Here is a 13800-nt window from a genome sequence, read left to right on the forward strand (position 1 = left end):
TGTTGTTGCTGGTGAGGTTTTTTTTTATGGGTTTTGGTTTTAAAATTGTATAACAAGCATCCAGGAAGTAAAAGTGCGATAATACTCTACGTACAAGTTGACTGATATCTAAGCGGTTGTTGCCTAATTTTGAAGTTTTAATCTCCTTCTGCTGCTTCAGCTTTCGTCACTTCTTCTTTCTTCACTTCGGCCAAAAGACACAGGAAGCAACGGCCATGAGGAACTACACATTTTTTACAGACATGAGCGGCGGGTTGTTGTGTTTACCCGTGAGCATGACACATATAAAAGTCTGTCCATCATGCAAAAAACTGACTCTTGACAGGTCAACAATGGACAATAGCTACAGTAGATACTGCATACAGTATACATAGCTACGCATGTAATGTCTTTTTACAGTAATAGCAGTTCCAACAATAAGTAAGTGGGGAAATTGTCATTAATGAAACAACATCAGGAGCAACAGGGGGTTTCTTTATCTTTCTCAATGTTGATCTGGAAGGACGCTGAATGTGAAGTTTTCAAAGTCAATTGTTTTTTAGCTTTCCTGTTACCAGCAATTAGAGTGGAACCTCAAATTGTGACCACAATGTGTTCTACGCCATCAAAAAAGCACCGTAGGAATCTACACAGCACTTCACTGAGCATGCTCAACAATACGAGTGTAACAGTACAGTCGTGGTTCAAATTTCCCAGCCTCAACGTTTTTTCAAAAATATTTTAATTAATAAACTCTAGCTGTTTCAATGTTGAATATGGCGTATTATTACTCAAAAATATGCATAATTAAAGGGTAACTGAAATGATTTTTCAATGTTGCTTAAAAGTATTCTATATTGTTTGTATTTATGTTCTATGTTGTTTGTTATTTTGAAAGCGAATGTTAAATTATTAAAAATTGCATTTTTGTATGTCTTAAACCGCCATTTTGGTCGGAGCTTGTCAGAAGTGGGCGTTTCCCAAGTGACGTCAGCGCAGTTGAACATCACAAGTAAACATGAGAGAATGGATGAGATAGAACAATGACTATAGCAAAGATTTGAGCAATGTGTCATTAGTTTTCGAGGAGGAGACGAAATAGGTGACGAAGACATGGAGATGAAGATTGGTCGGCTTCAAACACAAAATGTTAAGTGTAAATTACCTTGGAGTTGCTTATCCTTCAATTATTATTTTAAATCAGCTTCTTAATGAAAGTGAAGGGCTCTTTTGGAGAGGTATAACTGCCTCACAATATACAGTCATGAAAAAATGATTAGACCACCCTTGTTTCTTTAGTTTCTTGTTCATTTTAATGCCTGATACAACTAAAGGTACCTTTGTTTGGACAAATATAACAATGACAACAAATTAACGCTCTTAAATTCAACTCTTATGACCTATATTTGTTATCATCATTATATTTGTCCAAACAAATGTACCGTTGTGCGAGGCATTAAAATGGATCAATAAAATGGAGAAACAAGGGTGGTCTAATGATTTTTTCCATGACTATAGTCACATGTCTAATCCATAAACAAATTCAGTTGAGATTCGCAGAAACCCCGCAATGATATACGTGATGTCCCACTGTGCAGCCAAATATTTTGCTAGAATTTGAACATTTTACGACCTTAAGAGCATTTGACTTTGGAGGCTCCACTCTACTCTTGGTTTTGCACTTGCCTGACATATTTAAATAACATCACCTGTGTGCAGTTAGTAAATGTTTAACTGTAGTAAATGCTCAATCCTTGTTAGAAATTAATTCCATCCATCTTCTATGCCGCTTGTTCTCACTAGGGTCACAGGGGTATGCTGGAGCCTATCCCAGCTGACTTAGGGCGAGAGGCGGCGTACACCCTGGACTGGTTGCCAGCCAATGGCAGGGCACATATAGACAAACAACCATTCACACTCACATTCATACCTATGGACAATTTAGAGTCTTCAATGAACCTAAGATATATATTTTTGGAATGTGGGAGGAAACCGGAGTACCTGGAGAAAACTCATGCAAACATGCAAACTCCAGACAGAGATGCCCAAACAGAGATTGAAACCCGATCTCCTGACTGTGTGGCCAATAAGCTAACCACTAGGCCACCTTGTGGCCCAAGAAATTAATTATATGTCAATTCAAAACATACACACACATCCAAAGTCAAGCAGTCTCCTGGAAGGGGTAAAGAGATTCTGTTACAGTCTGTTGAATCGGGACCAAATCCTTGTCCACCTTAAACCAAAAGGGTAATAATACTGTAGTAATGGTTTTATTTGTTTCGTACGTGCTTAGCAAGTGACATTAAGAACATCATGTTTACACTTGCACAATTCAACATGTCTGAAAAGGAGTAGGAAGAGGCAGAGCTTATTTATTCCTGCCCTTGTTTTCGATGACAATGAGCTAGTTGTATGAGTCATAATTGTCTGTATGACAGTAACGACTGCTTACCGCTTTGGAGTTTCCCGCCGTGGGATCTTTGACATAGTGTGTCGTCTGTGAAGTTGTCTGCACGTCGCTGTTCCCTTTTCCCAGACGATCCTGGTCCTTCTTGGAGCCCACGCAACCCATGGTGCTGTCCTGATGTACCGTAGGTGGTCTTTGATGCCACCTATGAATAAATGTTCAATAGAAGATTTTAGATATAGGCTTTAGTGTGCAGACAGTACAAGAACGTGTTTCGCAGAGGCGTGGATTACATTTCTGTGAGCACCAAACTGCTGGTGTTTCGCGCACACAATTAGGTCAAATGAATATATAGTACTTTGAACATCTTCAGAAGTTAATTTCTTGTTGTACTGGCTTGCAATGACTAAATCCTGAATGCTATTTCAGTAGTCAGTACAGTGATCCCTTGTTTATCGCGGGGCATAGTTTCCTAAAATAGCCTGCAATAAGTGAAATCCACTTATTAAGTCACTCACATATATTTCACTGCTGACCTTGCCTTATCGTCCTGGCACCGTTCCGCTGTACTTTAGCGCATCCTTAAAACATACTGCTGCAGACGAACTGAAGATTCATTTACAAGCTAGCAAGCAAGCAAGCTAACGATGACACAGAAGACATGGCAGGATGGCGATTGGCAGATTGATTGACAATGGTCTACAGCCAATCAGGACGCAGAAAACAATGGGCAGTGCAGACAGACGAGAGGGGGAAGAGATAGACACTCAACTTCCCACAATGCAATTCTTCTTAAATGGCCAGGCTCGGCCAGGCTAACAGCTTTTATATGCTGTGATGGAAGAAAAAAGAAGCACTAAAAAAAATCTGCAAAACAGTGAATCCACGAAGGTGAACCACGAGAGAGAGAGGGAACACTGTACGATTTTTTTGTAACTAAGTCTTGTTAAAAATAAAACAATTCAAAATGCATTCATTGTATTTGTTACATTTACATTGTTACATTGTTAAAATGGCATTTTATTGAACAGTGCTTATAACTTGTAAGGACTAGACAATTTCATTTGGTACTGACTTGACCTGTCCTGTCTTGACTTGAGACTTGACTTAGGCTGGCAAGTTTTTATTTGAGACTCGACTCGACACTTGGGATTATAAGACTTGAGACTTGCAAAACATGGACCTCTGATGGCCAATCTGACAGTCCAGAATGTAGCCGTTGGCTTGATAGGAAGTGTAAGTGTATGTCTTTAAAAAGCTCCGACCAGGGTGAAGGCTTTCCGAAACTCTGCATTGAGAGTTGGGGATTTTTTACTTGTGTCCATGTGCCAAACAATTCTATTTAGCAACAGGACACGTTTAAGTTATTAAGTTAATGTATTCTAATGAAAAATAACTCAAAGACCTTTGCACACAAATAAAAAAAATAAGTTAACTAAGGTATATTCAAGCTGGCTGTAAGGGAGAGAAGCAGTCTACATTATGGACTTGACCGTCAGACGACCATTTTAGTACAAAACACCAGAAGAATCAAAATTAAAAGTCCTTTGGACACAAAAAGCTGTTCAAGAGTCCTAACTGCAATGGAACAGAAACAAATTGACTTAACTAAGACTGAGTGACGACGCTGCCTGCTATGCGTCTTTTGCTAGCCACTAGCCAGCTAGAAGTATAGTTGATTAAGATTTTACGAAAGCAAATGATTCCAAAGTCCTCCAAAACAACCAATCAGAACAGATTGTGGTTGAAATTGTAGGTACCACTGTTCTACATACACATGTCCTGACAGCATGTCACGGGATAAGCTACAACAAGGACAAAGATGCCTTATGGCATCCGTCTACACAGTCAGCTGACTGAGCATACCATATCAGGAATGCTGTTTGCATGCTTTCAATGACTGCAGCTGTAAAAGCAGCCTCACTCAGCTCAGTCGTACCACACAACTTGAAATCCTTTAGGCATGATTTGTGTCTTTAGGTATGGGTATGTATGGTATGTTTACGTATGTATAGAAAGGAAGACTCTTGTCTTTGGGGGATATAAAAAGAAGCCCAAGACTTGTTTAAAAAAGTTGGCATGTATTTGTCTTTGTATGAAGTCATTGGCACAAAAACAGAAATACAGTAGTACCTCGCATAACGTAAACCTCCTTTACGTAAATTGCACGGAACGTAAGGAATTTATGTCAAGTTTTTGCATCGTATTACGTAAAAAATTCCATATAACGTAGAGCGTCAAGTCGGTGCAAGTTCAGAAATTCTATTTGAATAGCGCGCGCTACAGAGAGAGGGAAAAATTTTCCATGACTAACAGAGTACACTTGGTGACGCCTTCTGACGCTTCACGCTCTCATTGGCTGATTATCTGGGCACCGCCTACGCTCTCATCTCATTGGCTGACTTATACAGTGCGTACGTGACTTTGTGTGAGAGACAGGCTTCTCCCTTCAACCTCCCTTTCTCTTTGTAGTCGCCCTTAAACTAGTTCACACGCATTGAAATCTCGAGTTTGGGAAGATCTTGGAACGGATTAGGCTATTTACATGTATTTTACGCTTCGTATAACGTAAAAACCCTATAACGTAAACGTTCTCAGAACGGATTATTTACGTTGTAGGTGCGTCTACTGTACATGAAACAGATTAAGTGCCTGAAATCAAGGTAAAAAATACAGTACTTGTTTTTGACTAAAAATATATTTTTCTTGCTACTGTAAGGCTATTTACATGTATTTTACGCTTCGTATAACGTAAAAACCCTATAACGTAAACGTTCTCGGAACGGATTATTTACGTTGTAGGTGCGTCTACTGTACATGAAACAGATTAAGTGCCTGAAATCAAGGTAAAAAATACAGTACTTGTTTTTGACTAAAAATATATTTTTCTTGCTACAGTATGTTAGACCATATATGTACTTCGAATCTGAGCTATACTCAAAATAAGCAGTCAAGAAATAACAAGAAAAATTTACTTTTCAAAACGCTTTAAACTAGTAAAATGGCACTTCGGCATGCCAACATTTCTTGTTCTGTTGGGAGAATATTTTGTACCAGTTGAACTATTTATAGTTGCAGTTAGTAGTTATTTTTTTGTTTTGTTTTTTTGTAAGTTTAATGCATGAATGCATTAAAGATGACACTTTACTTACCAACTACAAATGTTTAATGACATCTCTAGTAGTACGTATTGGAACTATTAACTTGGGGTCTGATTCCCCATTAATTTGAAATCTGAACAAATCAAAGGTCAAACACCCTTCTGGAACCTATTGCGAGCGTTGACTCATCAAACTGTAGCTACCATATCTTCTCAAGGAGCAATACTATACTTGGATATACTTAGAGTAGTCCGTGTACAGCTTGCATAGCAGTATAGATTGACTGTCCACTGAAAATGAAGTGAAAACACAGCCAACATGGTCTATATAGCTGCCAGCACATGTGAGTAGCAAGGTAAGCGTGTCTTGCCTACAGTCAAGAATGGTGGTGTTAGCGTAGTGTGTATGAGTGCCGCCGGCACTGATGAGCTGTGGTGCACTGAGGCAAATTGCAACATGTACTGTGACATTGTCAAGCAGAAACTGGGCCGCATGGCAGTTTTCCCCCATGATAAGGAGCCCAAACATACCTCCAAGATGACAAGTGTCTTGCTCAAGATGAAGGTGAAGGTGATGAAGTGGCCAAGTATATTTCCTTCACACCTAAACCCAAGGAATGACGGTGCAGTAGCACAAGGTGTCTAACATCCAACACCTCCACCAAGTGTACTTTCAAAAATGTGTTCATCAAGGCTGATGGTGGCACATCGTCCCAGTTTTTTCTCTCAGTAAATGAAGCTGCCATTGATCATCCGATTCACACTAAGGCTCTTAGTGAACTGGGACGAGGTTATTGACCCAAATGATGGAGCTTAATAAGCAAACTACCATTTTTACCCAGATTCTAATCATAGCCAATCTATAATGGTTGGCTATGCCTGCGCGGTCCAACAGCAACATGGACTAAAGATAAGTACTGCAGGCATCAACTATCAGACTAGCATGCCATTTAAGACGACAAACTAGCTCTGACTCAGCTCGCCTTCCTCAAATACCAGAAAAATAACTTATTGACCTCAATATAAGACAGTATTTTGTTCTCTAGGGAAATGAAAAGGGCAGGTCATCTTATATTTGCAGGTCTAGAGATTTCTACAGGCAAAACCAACAGATGGCACCAAACGACTTCTTCGCAAGCAACCCTGAGCTTTACTTTCCGTCACTCACACACATCAGTAACCTGGCGACAAAGACCCACTTTAAAAAAAAAAGTGTCTCACAGGTCGCTAGCAAGTTAGCAAACAACAGAGGAGTTGAGGTGCTTATTTTAAGACAATAGTGATCAACCAAGCAGAGAAAACAATTAATAAAAAAAGATTAATTTTTAGTCTTTGATTTTGTTTGTGGTTTTTTGGTGGGTTGTCTAGAGCAGAGGTATTGCGGAATAATGCAAAGAGAACAAGCTGACATGTTGATATTAATAAAAAATAATAAAAAACCTGTGTCACACATATTTTATATATACATATTCTTCTGGAGTACTTACTACCTCCTCTGTCTGCATAAAGACAGTGTTCAGAACACACTGTGGTACTATACCCTCATGAACATCAGTTGAACAGCATTGTACTGGAGAAAGTCATTTGTTGCTGCAAAAATGGCAAGAAAAAAGGGAATTAACAATGGAAGGGAGACAGACCATCTTAACACTTAAAAATGTTGTGCTTTTCTCCAGAAAATTGGAGTGTTCTCAAGCTTTTGACCGGTAGTGTACAAAAAATATATATATGAAAATATCAAAGTGCCCTCAAACCACCATAACCAACAGAGCTTTTCTTCCTGTCATTCACCTCCATCAATGCAGTCGTCCCTTGCTACAAAGTGGTTCGAACATTGCTTCCTTGCTTCATCGCAGTTTTTCCAAAAAATTAATAAATGATCACTGTTTTGTGGTTGACTATAGTCTATTATTAAAATATTGATAGACAAGTCATATGGTCACAAGGTGTCAGTAACATTACACTGATGAGACATGATGTTTTATTACATTACCTTCACACTGCAAGGAGTCAGGCATGGCATGTCCGACATGATAGAGTGTAAAAAGTTCTCCTCCTGTCTCTCGTGGAAGTGGTAAGGTTTTGGCTTTTTATTTTGTCCTTCTTCCCCACTCCATTTGAAACACTTTCTTAAGTTTAAGATAAGTAAACTGGAGAGGTTAACTAGTTTAACTAGTAGCTAGTTTGCTATGCTAGTGGCGGCCGTCTCTTACTGTATGTCCCTGCAGTGATCCCGCAGCCTTTGCAATGTGGTGTAAACCAAGAATAATAGGAGCGTAAAGATGACTATAGAGGTGTTATGTCATGTCTACAGGGTTAAAAAAAACATATTTAGAAAGTCATAAACGGGTTTTCTGTGTTATCACTATGAAAATATTCCATTCATTACTTCGAAATTCTGTTATCACGGTCGGGTCTGGAACCAATTAGCCGCGATAAATGAGGGACAACTGTAGTGGTGATCAAATAAGCAGAGACATCGGACAACTTTTGAGCAGCTGAGAAACATACATCCTTACTGAAATTGAAATCATTTATTTCACTGAAATACTTATAACTACAAAAATCAGCATTTAGTCTATGCTTTTCATCTTTTTTGCTTTATTGTATATTCTGAAACATTTGTTTCCCATTTACATAACTATATAAATTGTTGAAAATATTCCCGGACTTTTATTTACGGTCAGCAGAGGCAACTCGGGGAATTAAGCAACGACTTATGATGTAATCTTGGATTTTTTTGTGTTTGTTTTTTGTTTAAAGAAGAGTTGACACAACACACAGGAGGATTTCTTCAAATTAAGAATAGCTTCAAGAATAAATCCTCTATGGATTAAAGCAGCTCTGAGAGGGATAAAATAGTGTGTCAATACATAACTGTGTCTACTGTGCTTCATAATATTTATTTATTCATTTATAAGTGACTACATATTGGACTAATAATTCGCTCCATGTGTTATTGGACCATATTTAACATTTTATTCAATTTATTAATATATGCTTTTCGAAAGTATAATGCAATATTTACTCCGTATTTTTTTATTGACTTTTATTTTAGATGTACAATATTTAATATGTTGTCTCCCTCAGTTTTATTGTATTATATATTAATATATGTTTGTCTATAGTATAATTCAATATTTATATATGTTTTAATTGACTTTTATTTTAGATGTATTTAATACAGTATGTCGTCTCACTAAGGCATCAAGAGTGACGTCACGATAGTTACAAAAATAAAAGACTCACCGCAGCTTGAACCCAGTCGTCAAAAAGATTGTCCTCGTTTTGCCACTAGATCCCCCTGGTCTAGAATAGTCCTCATTTCGTTCCAGAAGCTGCCATTAGAGATGAGGCGCGATGTACTGTTTGACTACTGTACTGCACTGCAATAGAGCTGCCCCTTGGACGAGGAAGTCGGGAGTGTGCTGTTAATCTTCACTGAGCTGATAAAAAAAAGAGGAACCGAGCGTCTCAGCATAGACCACACTCTCAGAATAGTTCGCACCATTTTCGGACAAGTTGCAATTAAAACAAAAACATCACAGTCGTTTTTTAGCATATTAAAATTGACAGCCACAGTTTTCCTTAACCGTAATGTTGCGTATAAACGGGCATCGGGAAATCGAAATAATGGCTCGCTTTACTGTAGTTGAAGTGTCGTAGCTTCTAAAATAACAGCGTTTCAATGCCCGTGACATTGGGAGCATGAATGTACATTTTTGGACATTTTCAACACATTTTGACTTACATTAACCCATAATAACAATACTAAAATAATAAATGTAAAATTTAATAAAATCAAGCCAATATTATGAATTTCACAGTCATTGTTAGCTTTATGTACTTTCTGCTGTGTTATACATTCAACAGAATAAAATCAATAAAACAGTAAAATAAAATAGAATAAGTGAATAAAACATCAATACTGAGTAAAACTAATAAACCAAAAAACTGAACAATTATGTAAAAGTCCAAAGAAAATACCCATCCATCCATCCATTTTCGATACCACTTTTCCTCACTGGGGTGACAGGTATGCTGGAGCCTATCCCAGCTTTCTTCAGGCCAGAGGCGGGGTACATCCTGAACTGGTCGCCAAAGGAAACATAATAACACAAAATAAAAAATACATACCATGAAAGAATACAATATTGTTACTTTTATTACTTTATTTTTTTATGGAATGATTTATGCAACTTTGTATAATGATTTTTAAATTATTTAATGGAGTGATTATGTAGTGATTTTACCCTTCTTTTCTGTGAAGCTCTTTGAATTACCTTGTGTATGAATTGTTCTCTATAAACTTAACTTGCCTTGCGTTGTTGTTTGTGACTTCTATATGCTGGCGGACACATGAATTTCCCCTGTTAAAATAGTAAAATAAAAATCCATCCATCCATCCATTTTCTATGCCGCTTCTCCTCATTAGGGTCGCGGGGGCATGCTGGAGCCTATGCCAGCTGACTTCGGGCGACAGGGTACACCCTGGACTGGTCGCCAGCCAATCGCAGGGCACTAAAATAAAAATAATTTATAAAAATATATATACTGTATATACTGTGTGTGTGTGTGTGTGTGTGTGTATTACAAAATAATAAATACAAACTTAAATATATTGGCATAGTTGGCATAGTTGAAGGATTACACCAAGTAAGTATTGCAAAAACAAATAATTCAAAATAATAAGTACAAAATATACAAAAATATATATAAAATACTATTTATTGTTGTTATATATACTGTATATGTATCAATAAGTAAGTACATACTTGTAGTCTTAGTATTTTATGAACACATATTGGCATATTTAAGTTATTACCCCAAGTATAAAATAGGTAATATAATACAAAATAATAAATACAAACATATATAAAATAATTGTTCTTGTATTAACAATTGGCGTCATGACAAATAAGTACATTTTTCAATGATGATATGCATAATTTTGTGGCAGTTGCCTATTATTATTTTTATTTAACATCCATCCATCCATCCATTTTCTATACCGCTTCATCCTCATTAGGGTCACGGGGGCATGCTGGAGCCTATCCCAGCTGACTTCGGGCGACAGGCGGGGTACACCCTGGACTGGTCGCCAGCCAATGGCAGGGCACATATAGACAAACAACCATTCACACTCACATTCATACCTATGGACAATTTAGAGTCACCAATTAACCTAACATGCATGTTTTTGGAATGTGGGAGGAAACCGGAGTACCCGGAGAAAACCCACGCACACACTGTTACTGTGTTGGCCAACATGCTAACCACTAGACCACCGTGCGGCCTTTATTTAACATACATTGTCATATTTGAGGTACTACACAAAGAGGCTATACTGATCTCGTAATAAATAAAATAACCTAATAACCTTAAAATATCAGTTTGGATAAGTCTATGAGGACTTATTAGCAATTCAGGAAAGGGTTTCAGTAACATTTTGACTGTCAAGTGCAAAGATAAGCCACTATATAATAATATAAAATAAAGCTAAAGTAAAATTACTCGCTTACACATAACAGACAGGGAACAGCAGCCAGACCCTTTCTCATGTTGCATTTCTGGTTCTATTGTTATCATCTCACTTTTCCTCTTTGTCATCATTGATACCCTTCAGGAAAACACAAAAAAATCTCAAGAAAAAGCCAAACACTCACACTCATGTTTTAGCATGCATAGAGAGTGTAAAGCCTGTATGTGAAGGATGTATTTGCATGGCAGGACAGCTTCTATTCAAATGATGCTATCATGGTGCGACCCTGCTGTGTGTGTGTGGGATGGGTGTGGGGTGGGGGGTGTACATGCATGTGTTGTAGCAGCAATGACAGATGAGAGAAAACTACCAGCTCGCCAAGCATAATCCTTAATCAGCAGCCAGGATTACAAATTCCCCCCTGAAACCCCCACAGGGAGGGAAGAGGAGGATGGATGGAGATATGGATGATGTGGTTGGGAGGTGGGGATGAGGATACAAATAAAAAAAAAAGTGAGATGAAAGAGACAAAGAGACCGCAGCTGTTCACCTTCATCCATGACCTCATGTTGCCTCATGCGTTGTCTCATATGTGACACCACAATGTTGGCCCTGTGCATTCAAACATCCATTCGTTTTCTATGCCGCTTGTCCTTGCCGTTAAAGGAACTGCATTAAAATAGTCTCAGTCCTATTTGTCAGATCACCTGCAGTTTGTATCCACTGGTAAAAAAGAATCCATACACGTGAAGGTCAGTGTTGGCTAGGGTTGGGCATCGTTTGAATATGAACGATTCGGATTCTGATTCCGATTCCTCGTTTCAATTCTGGGTCCTAACGATTCTTGATTTTGATGCTTTTAAAAGGCATGGTCATAGAGGTTTGGTTTAAATGAGGGTGCTCACCAGAGTTCTTTTTGGATGAAATGTCTGAACTTCTCAATTATTGTTTAATGATATGAACTTTTTATCAACTTTACTATGAATTTCTTACAGGGAAAATTTTCAGCCAGCATATAAATATCAAACCGTTCAACTTTCTTTTTACAGGAGTATAAAGGCCCCACAGAGCCTGGGTTCTGTTCAAGGTTTCTTCCCCAGAGGGAGTTTTTCCTTGCCTCTGTCGCCAAGTGCTTGCTCATGTGGGCTTTTATATGAGGAGCGTGATCATAGCCCTTCCTCATGTGGAAAGTGCCTTGAGATAACTTTTGTTGTGATTTGGCTCTATAAATAAAACTGATTTGAAGTGAATTTTTAAGGACTTTCTGTAAATCCACAAAATATAATGCTCATCCAAAATCCTTTATGTGACAGGGAGCACTTTTTCAAGGCCTACTGCAAAAATTGCTAGTCAAAGATCCTTTATGTGACACGGAGGGCTCTGCTGTTTTTAAGGACTTTTTTGAAAAAATGCTAGCCAAATATCTTTTATGTGGCAGGACAGGAACATAAGCCAAAGATCCTCTACATGAACTGAACTGAACCAGTTGATCTAAAAGATTAACTCGACAGGTTTTTTTTTGTGTGTTTTCACCACAGAAGGGTACTGGTGATGGCCAAGAGGAAAAGTGTGATGATAACCATAGAGTTGAAACTTATGGCTAAAAGCTGGTTATCTATTTATATATTACAAATATGTGTTTTATATTCAATAGAGGTAATGGTTCCACCAGATAAATTAACCTAATTAATTTTGCTTGGTGCGTGACTTTGATAATGTCCCTTGTGATTCTCCCTGTCCTTTCTCTGCTATGTGAGGCAGCTGAAGGAAACAGCACTGCGAAGGTGACTTGCATTCTTAATTTATCAACAGGTGCGTGTCACTTGTGCAGCCATTATACTGTACAGTAAGTGAGTCCATAGGTGAGTACATGAGTTCATGTAAAAATATATTCTCTTAATGTGCTCTCATTTCCTCTAAAAGACAACTTTAAGGAAGCAAAAGTCTGAAAAGTGGCAGGATCTCCTTTTAACAAAGTTCTTTGACCTAAGAATAAGATAGCCAGGTTGCAAAGGCCAGCACTTGTCATTTTGCCATGGGGAATCCTGGAGCAGCACAAGGAGGGGAGCCAAAAAGAGCAGCACAGGGTTCAGGAGGGAGAACTGTGTCAAGCACCACAGCGAGCGTACCAAAAACCTGACGCCAAAAGTCACTGAGACAAGGACATGACCAAAACATATGCGTGTGATTGTTTACATATCTACATTGGGATAGATGTTTGCTAACCAAGAGTTTGTAAAATGTACTCGGAAGAGGAATTACACTGTATCAGCTTGTGTCTCGTGCAAAAAAATTACAAGGAGGCAGGTCAGCCCTAGCTGCAAGTTTGGTATAATCTGTAAACATACTATCTTTACACAGTTCCCTAATGTGTAACAAACCTTTCTCTCTCCAGATATTAAATGTGGCGTCCAAGTGTGGCAGGAACAAGTGATTTTTGGCTATTGGAGCAAGAGTGTAAGGCTCATTTGAGCCATATTTTTTACGAAATTGTGTCCAAATTTTCAATGAGCTAACAACAACAGGGTTACCAAAAAAACTGTGGATGTCCTCGGCAAGGCACGTTAAAGACGTGCGGAAAGAGCCTTTGCAAGAATCTTTTGATCTACATTTAAAAGTGAAATGGGCCTGTAGCTGCCACATTCCATGGGATCCTCATTTTTTTCAATAGAAGAAAAATATTAGCTGCTAACAGAGTTGGGGTCAATTTGCCAGCGAAGTGGGATTCGTTACAAACATTAATGAGGGAATATCAGGTCCGATTATTCTTTATAAAATTCACATTGGTATTTTTGTCATAGGACCAAGGGCTGCGCAGTAAAGAACATA

At 38.2% G+C, this 13800-nt stretch overlaps 1 protein-coding gene across 1 annotated transcript in view; it reads right to left on the reverse strand.

Moving 5' to 3' along the window:
- The window catches only part of hck (HCK proto-oncogene, Src family tyrosine kinase), a 35558-nt gene extending 26579 nt beyond the window's left edge, over positions 1 to 8979 (reverse strand). The window contains exons 1-2 of the mRNA XM_054789266.1: positions 8739 to 8979; positions 2435 to 2594 (exon numbers count right to left, since the gene is read on the reverse strand). Of these exons, the coding sequence (XP_054645241.1) occupies positions 2435 to 2554 (120 nt within the window). The 5' untranslated portion in view covers positions 2555 to 2594; positions 8739 to 8979. The remainder of the gene's footprint in view (positions 1 to 2434; positions 2595 to 8738) is intronic.
- Positions 8980 to 13800: the final 4821 nt, after the last annotated feature.

Source organism: Dunckerocampus dactyliophorus, chromosome 1, assembly GCF_027744805.1.
Source record: "Dunckerocampus dactyliophorus isolate RoL2022-P2 chromosome 1, RoL_Ddac_1.1, whole genome shotgun sequence".
Taxonomy (NCBI): Eukaryota; Metazoa; Chordata; class Actinopteri; order Syngnathiformes; family Syngnathidae; genus Dunckerocampus; species Dunckerocampus dactyliophorus.